At 31.9% G+C, this 8803-nt stretch overlaps 1 protein-coding gene across 1 annotated transcript; it reads right to left on the reverse strand.

Annotated features, from left to right (window-relative positions):
- Window positions 1-214: 214 nt before the first annotated feature.
- Window positions 215-7377, reverse strand: LOC114178334 (myb-like protein X). Its single transcript, XM_028064175.1, has 3 exons — window positions 6405-7377; window positions 1379-2477; window positions 215-1255 (listed from the first exon to the last, which is right to left on the reverse strand). Exons 1-3 carry the CDS (start codon window positions 6480-6482, stop codon window positions 771-773), a joined length of 1662 nt encoding a protein of 553 aa, XP_027919976.1. The 5' UTR covers window positions 6483-7377; the 3' UTR covers window positions 215-770.
- Window positions 7378-8803: the final 1426 nt, after the last annotated feature.

The following is an 8803-nucleotide window of genomic DNA, read 5'->3' on the forward strand; positions in this document are numbered from 1 at the left end:
AAGGACCAAAACGTAAACAATTGGTACAACTAGTTGCAATGTCCTTTCTTTAGAATTGTTGCAAAGCTAAAGCAAAATCCCAACATAACGTAAAACGATCCAAACAGCAAGACTGACCATCATGTTATCATATATTTTTTAATGATGTAATTCAATATTAATCATGAATACTAATGGAAAATGATTCAGTGCCAGATAAAATTTACAAGGAAACTGAATTAATAAATCCGAATACTTTTCTTCCCTTCTCTATCATACATAATTTCGTAAATAAGAGTTCTATGTTACAAATCAAAATTGTGGTGGAGTTGAAAAGATCACATCTAGTTTCACTTAAATATTCTGATTCTCGATTAGAAAGAGCAGCTCAGCACAAATAGAATAACAAGTTGCACAACCTTGTACCCATCCCCTCTCCTTCTCCACAACCTATACAAAGTCTCACTGTCGGCTAAATAAATTACTAAGATGCACAAGATAGGAACTGCGCTTCCAACTAGGTTTGCAGCAATGCACTGAACATGAAACAACTTGCAACAGATGTTTTCTCATCCTCCAATCAGTAAAAAATCAAGACAAATCTGTCAGGCACTAGTCACCAGATCAAAGGAATCAATCAGTCACTCAATACTTGCTGCCTGTATGCAAGTAACAAAAGAATGAATGAAGAAATTTGGTATCTTCCAGCCCATGCCCCAGTTCCTCCTGCTTCCACCGTCATTGGAGGCTTCCTTGTGCACATGTAATTATTGTGACAATTAAATAATCAATCAGTATGGAATGACATATGGAAGAGCAAAAACATCTGCTGACTCTATGCGCAGAGCTTCTGCCCATACCTGTGGTGTATCTCCAACCTCTGAAGATTGCACCACAGATTTTCTTTCGGGTAAAATATTGCTGTCAAATAGCCATTCTTGATCACCAAAATCAGACCACTGATCCACCTTAGGTACGGAATATACCTGGCCTAGGTACTTGGAGTCTGGATGGGATGGCTTTGCAGAAGCTTCAGTTACAAAATCAACTGGCACAATATCAGTGCGAGTCTTGTTTGAAGAAGCTGAAAATGACTGAGTTTCAAAAATCTCATTTTTCATGCCTTCTTTGTTTTCTACCTTAACACCGGTGGCCACTTGTGGTCTATCCGAAGCATTTGGTACGGAAATATGCCGAGGTTCCAATGGCCTTCCATTTTCAGTGAATGGTTGAGAGGAAGACAATTTTGGAAACTTATTGGGCAAACTGTCATTAACTGTAAGAAATTTAAAAAATATATATATAACATGAGTCAACCAAAAAAATATTATGTACAAACTTAAACACAACAGGATCACTGGGTAGAAATGCGAACAGACTAATCATAAGTAACACTCACCACGTGGAACTCCATTTGACTCAATGTCTTTTCGTTTTTTAAGATTTTCCCCACCAACAGGATCCTCGTGGCTGTTTCTAGAAAGCTGTGAGAAACAGTTTGAATCTTTAAGTGCAATTTTGTTGCTTTCTTTTAATTTATTTTGCTCTGTTGTTTTAAGTTCACTAGACTCCTTGGCTTTCTCCTCCTTTTTCTTCTCTTTATCCCTATCTTTGTTTTTCCCATGCCCTTTCTTCTCCTTCTCTTTATCTTTCCTTTTATCTCTTCTTTTATCATCTTTTTTTTTCTTAACCTTTTCCTTTCCTTCATCTTTCTTTTCCTTAACCTTTTCCTCTTCTGTCTTTTCTCTACCTTCATCTTTCTTTTCCTTAACCCTTTCCTTGCCTTCAACTGTTGCTTCCAAATTCTTTTCAAAATACTTCCCGAGAAGTTTGGGTATTCCATCAACTCTAGGATGAACATTTCCAACATAATTCTGAGCTGGTGAATTTCCAATAGGTCGGACTTCAGCGTGTACTCCTCTTCCATCAATCTTCTTAACATCAAGACCTTTATCCTTGAGCTTTTCATTACCATCAAGCCTGGTCCCACTTCCTTTAGCCACCAACCTATTAGTTGCCTCATTTTTTCCATGGTTTGCATTAGTAAAGTTATGAACCAATTGATTGGTAGCTCCTCCGTCATCATTCCTAATCCTGCGGTCCAACTCCAGGAGGAACTTTGTTTCCGTGTTCTCAGCCAGAGGATTTTTTTCTGTTGCCTTCTCCCCATTGTTACCAGAATACTGTTTGGTGAGTCTGTTCTCAAACAAGATACCCTTCGTTTCGTCATGCTTAATTTCCTCTTGATGGATATTACCAGCATTGAGACCCTCAGATTGTCTTGGAAAACCTTTGTCATCTGTAGAACTGATTTTACTTTTATCTCTATCTTTGTTCTTATCCTTATTCTTATCTTTCTTTTTCTCTCTACGTTTTTCCTTTTTGTCCCTCTTTTCCTTATGCTTTCCATCTCTTCCTTCTTTCTCTCTCTTCTCCTTACTTTCCCTCTTCTCTTTGTCCTTCTTGTCTTTCTTATGTTTTCTCTCTTTCTGCTTCTCCTGCAAGTAATATGGTGAGAAGAGATATTAACAACAATAATTAAATAAGGAAATAACAACAACGGCTTCACAACATTTTCAAAACCTTTTCATGGAAGAGCACAGAAAGGAGAATATATCAAAAGCACAACATGCAAAAGAAAAAAAATGGTTCTTTACTACTGACAATCATATACATCCTAGGAAGAAACCATGACAATAACAAGATCAATGTCCATAAAATACACAATGTCTATCAACTAAATGTTCAAGATTTTAGGAGATCACTGTGATGCCTTATTAAGCAGCTTCAATGATTATATTCATTAAACCCCCCAACAGAAGCACTTTCATTCTTAGATGCAAATGCTGACCCTTCTTCTGATATATATTGTATTTCTCTTTTGGCTTTCGGCATATGCTATGAAAATTTTAACGGATGTCCAGTAATCCATGCCTTGTATTAAAATAAAAATTACAGATAAGTGCAACTGACAGGTCTTATTATAATGGCAGGTAAGAAATTCCGGCAAATAAAATACATACATATGTAGTTATATCCAATAGATGAATCACCAGAAAACTTAAATGCTATCAAGGATAACTGTTTGTTCATCTTCTAAGTATCGAGAAGCAACCTATATTCAAGGTCTAACAAATGAGATCAAATTCTATGCATAATCACAGGAATTTGTGGGTCCTACATCATATTTAATAAATCTCTTTTCATTTTGTACTTTTCAACACACATCAACCAATAGAAGAGTGTTACACACACTATTAGAGAATGTGTTCCAAATTCTCTTCATTAATTTGCCTAGGATTCTTTATTTTCAAAATTAGAATTTATCCAAGAGTTTTATTATAATTGGTTATGAATGCCTTTTAGTTGTCTTATGCTACCTAGACTTTTTGAAGCACTATAGTATTCCATTTCCTCATTAGACCATATGAAGTTCTAATCAAGAGCATGGCAGTAAGTATGGCACAATACACAATTTGTATCGCATGATATGCTACGACTACAACCCCCATGATGTGAATAGTTCCCCCATGATGTGAATAGTTGGAAAACTCGTTTGTGCTCCCGAATCTCCCGAATCGGTGTTGCATCATTCATATTGCACTCGGAATAGCTTGAATCACAATTCTAACAAGAATCACAGCCTAAATCATTGGTGAAACCTAATTCAGGTCTCACTCCAAAATGGAAGGGGTTGCATGACCCAGTTTGAAAATATCCTAATCAACTTCCTTTTATTGAGTGAGCTGAGTGGGAAGGGATGCATACCAATTCATGCTTTTCCCTCCAACCATTTCGTGCTCTTCCTTACTCCAATTGCCATGAATGATTTCTTTAGCAACAACAAAGGAGCTTCTATGAAAGCAAAGTATACCTCTACTTACTCAGTATTATCAAATATAATTTGTAGCTTGCCACCACAACATGGCAGTGGCAATGCAAGTTTTTAAGCGTCACAGTGGCATCACGAAATCGAGATGGTGAAGTTGAGGAGAAGACAACACCCATGCGAAAACAAAGAGGCAGATGCACCCTTGAGAGAAGACAACCCTAATGTTGTCTCTTTCCTTCTTATTCTCCTTGGTGCAAACATTTATCTGAACAAATGTTTTTCTTTAGTTACTGCAAAATTCCGCCCACTTATATACTACAATTTGGCAATATCTCTAACTGATTGGAGATCTCAAACAATCAATTTTATTACCGAAACTTATATAGCACTAAATGGATATTGAAAGGGCTCGCTAATCAAATGGGAACAAAGCCTAGTAGGTTTGATCTGTGTAAAGGAGGAGAAACTTGTAATTCTCTGAATATTTGAAGCTGATTAGGAAAATGTTTGTAGAAATAGTGAACCACCTAAACCACCATTCTATATCAGAATCCATAAAAATGTCCTCACGAAGTACAGATACCAGCTTGAAACATTGTGCACAGTATCTTACCTGGATTTTCCTCACCTTTATTTCACAACCTTCCTTGACAGTAGGGAGGTCATTTGAGGTTTCAATAACAGATGGAAGGATTTATGAAAACAATTCTCAATCAATTTGCAGTAACTAAAGAAAAGTATTGTGCTAAATTTAACTAGTCTAAAGCACAAATAATCTAAAGCCAATATTCATTCAAGGAATACAAATCCCTATTCAGGATCTAAAATTATTTTAAAGATTATTCTTTCGACTTAAAGAGAAACAACCTAACACAGTTTTCTAAAGGTACTCCAAATCAAAAACTTGTGTACAGATGGAACTCCAACTAAACTATAAGTTGCAATATCCAATTCAAATTATGCAGATTGACATTACCAGATGTAACTACCATACAATAACTAAGACTTAGAAGAAAATGATACTGATCCCTGTCGCTACTTTAAGTGTAGCTATCAGTTGAAACTAACAGTCAGGTGAAACGGTGTAAACCTGGAAATACGGGAAAAAATTACAATGTAAAGAATCATTCGTATCGTGCAATACCTTATAAGGTTAATCATACCAAAAACAACTATCAATTAGAGGTACAAGTAAACAGTCTTGATCCAGAAAAGTAAATCCCCTGCATATGTTATTCCCTCAAATTAATCGTCCAATGCAATAAATCTAGCTGATCTACATAGCTTCAGCTTCCATACTCAAACATTGTCACGAAAAAAATGGTTGTTTCTTTATTATTTTCTCTTTTACCTCAAAATTTTCAAATCCCTGCTAATGGGAAAGCTCAGCTACTTATAAGAGAAGCTACTACCAATAAAATCCAATAAAAAGTAGAATCCTGAAACTAGCAATGCAAAAAGAGTACAGAAGAAGTAACTCGCAATTACTAGATTCTTCACTGAAAATAACTACAATCCTGAATGCTAAAATATAAACAAGACTGAATAACCAATCATCTCATGATATGATCAAACATACACCATACCAAAAAGAAAAGCTACACTAACAATTTTGCAAGTCAACACCTAACAAGAAGATTTAAAATAAGGGAGAAAATTGATCAGCATCATTGTCAATCAAATTGAGAATTCAAAGCAGATACTTGACAAAAACATTTACCACGATTCCTTTCTAACATAAAAATCAAGCTGAAGTTACTGTCATCCATAACATGTATGATGACAAAAACATTAACCACCATTTAAATATTTTTTAATGTAATCAAGACAGACAAAGCATGAACTCAAGGGTCACATAAATTGAGGTAACTAAAAGAATATATGCAAGAAAAATATACCATTCCAACCTTGATCACATCATTGTAGCAACCTCTTACTTCACCACAAAGTAGACTTGGTGACTTTTACATGTTTGAGGAAAAAAATGCAGCACAATTTCACCAATATGATGTGATTACAAAACAAAATTTTCGGTTATAGACTTATGACAGATAATCTGTCACCATTCAATAAAGAGTTCATGAATGATTATTAAATCAAATAAAATCACACAGAATAAAAAAGGACAATAAAAATCTGAAAATATTACATATTTTCAAGGCCATTTATGACCCACAAGATCAAGGATATTCAAACATGTTGGTTTCAAAAAATCAGCAAGTATTACAAAGTACATTAGAGGAATCTTCAAAAGACAAATATATATGAAGAATCTCTACCAATATTATTTCTTCTGCTTCAATACCTAAAGTGTCAAATAACAGCATGTAAGTTAATCATTCAATACTAGTCACAGGAAATGTTCTATACAACAAATCAAGCAAAAAAAAAACCCAAAGCCTCAACATTCCTAACCTCAATCGAAATCTTTATGAATTAGTATAAACAAATATATAAAATTGTCAAGGACATGAATTAGAAGAATGACAACAATATGAATTGGGTGAAGTCTTTCACTTTATCTAAAGATGGATCTGTACTTGTCAAGCAAAGCACATGCACTTTTAATTAATGAATGTCAAATTATATTTACCTTTCTTAACAAATCCACTCCATCTGTTCTAGCCTTCTTTATATATCCTGGTGGTGGAAATGGAAAACAGCGCGACATTGCATAAAAGCCTAATGTAAAATTCTAGGTGTGAGACTGTTAGAATCCAGTAACACTGTTCCAGGAAGGGAACAAACCAACAACTATGCTCATGCACCATGTCACCACATTCATTTCAAGTTTTAAAATTCCTCCATGAACCTTCAACAAAACATTCACTTAAAGCCACCAAACCAGCTAAATATTTGCTTCAATTGCTCGAAACCAAACAAATCGTCTGAAATTCAATACTCTACTCTTGTGAGCCACCATACCACCAAAGACAACAGAAAACGCCAAAAATGAAGAACAGATGACTTCCTACTTGATCACTCATTCACAATTACTAATAATAGACAATGCTCAAAAAACCATTGTTAACATCTTTAGTAGTCTGTCTCCAAATACAAATGCTTCTCAAAGTGTCCCCAAATACAAATGCTGAACTGTACAATATGAACTCCCATCGAGATGAAAGTTCCTAAGCAACCCGTGAAGTCCAGTCGTCTTTCAATCACGTCTCAATGAAAACCCTAATCACTCGAGAAGTTTAGAGACCCAGTTACGATCCAATGAAACCCTAAAAAATAAACCCACATAACCAAGAAAACACCTCACCAAATAAAACCTAATCCAAATCCCAAAAACTTGTATTGATTTGAAAACAAAAATCAGACCAATGAGAGGAAATACAGAGAATCAAACACTTTGAAATGATGGGTATGGATCAAGAAGGAAGAAATTCCGATTCGAAGTGTTAACCGCCAACAAAACTGGAATTGACAAAGGAGAGTCTAAGTGAAAAACTTGTTAGATTCTGGGTTCTCCTTGTTTACCGAACCGTTTCTTTCCTTGTTGTTCTCTGATTTATGGGTTGTGTTTGTTTGTGTTTCTGTGCTCGAGTTGGATTCTATGTTTCTGTACTTTAGTTGTGTTCCATATTTATTCCTTATTCATGGCTAGTGATATTGGTTATTTGTTTTATTTTTTATTTTTTTAATATTATCAATACGACTCAAATAAATCATATTTTTATAATAAAAACTTTGAATATTATTTTTTATGTAATGAAATTAAATAATAATTACATATAATTCATTTTAATAAGGTTTAAACAATAATTTCGATATTAAACATATACATGTTTCTTTTACTATAATAAAAATTTACTAACTTATAAAATCATTTATAGTTATTAAAATAAAAAATATTAATAAACTGTAAAATAATTTTATTAAAAAACAATTATAAAGATAAATAAGTTTAATAATTTTTTATTATGTAATTTTTAATTATTTGAATTAAAAATATAAAACTATATAAAACCTTATTTAAAAAATAATTACATATAATTTCATTTTATGATTATAGATAGAAAAATTTATTACTTAAAAAATATTTAATATATTGTATACTAATTATTTTATATCAGTTTTAACTTGTGTATACTTATTTTATATGACTTTTAAATTGTGCAAAGAAAATGAAAAAGACAATATTGCTAATTACTTCCTTATATTACTTATAACTTTCCAAACCTTAATAATTCTAAAATATAAATATATTTTGGGTGCTTATTATTATTATTTTTTGTTTTTGAAAATAACATTATCATTTGTTATATATTGAAAAATAAATCAGATTACAATAATATAACACCATAATATTAAAAAGTAATATACAAAAAATAAATTATAAGGTATAAGTTAATTGTAAAATATTTACGTTAATTTAAATTATAATTTATTTAATTTTTGCAAGATTTTATTTCATATATTTGATTTTCTTTTTCAACTTGTATCCAGTAATATTTTCTGTTTCTCTTTTATGACATGAAACTCAAATTGTGTGACTGTATAGTCCTGCATATACAATAAATATCTTCTTTTTGAACATTTTTGAACATTTTTATAGTGTTTTTATGTTGATAAATTGCTTTCTTTACGTAAAATGTAAGAAATATTTTAACATGAAAATATTTTTGAAGATAAATAATTACAATATTTCAGAAGTTAAATATTTACTACATTTGTGTTAAAAAATTTACTAATAATTTATTAATCTGACTTTTTTTATAAATATTTAATAATAATTAAATCCTATGTAAGATATTGTTTGTATAGAAATCTGTTTAATATTAAGAGTTTGATATAAATTTAATTAAGTCGAATCTTACAAAATTTTAAAAGTGATATAATTATATATATATATATATATATAAAGGAAAACAAAATATAATATAATATAAAATATAAAATATGTATAATATCTCAATCTTGATTTTTTAATTTTAAAATAAAACTAATTTCTAAAATTAAAAAATACTTTTAAAATAAAAATAT

Source organism: Vigna unguiculata, chromosome 3 (assembly GCF_004118075.2).
Source record: "Vigna unguiculata cultivar IT97K-499-35 chromosome 3, ASM411807v1, whole genome shotgun sequence".
In the NCBI taxonomy this organism is placed as follows: Eukaryota; Viridiplantae; Streptophyta; class Magnoliopsida; order Fabales; family Fabaceae; genus Vigna; species Vigna unguiculata.

Coding starts and splice junctions, on each gene's coding strand:
- LOC114178334 (XM_028064175.1), bottom strand. CDS start 6,482: ATGTCGCGCTGTTTTCCATTTCCACCACCAGGATATATAAAGAAGGCT. Junction 2,478..6,404: donor GAGTGGATTTGTTAAGAAAG/GTAAATATAATT, acceptor TATTACTTGCAG/GAGAAGCAGAAAGAGAGAAA. Junction 1,256..1,378: donor GTCAAATGGAGTTCCACGTG/GTGAGTGTTACT, acceptor AATTTCTTACAG/TTAATGACAGTTTGCCCAAT.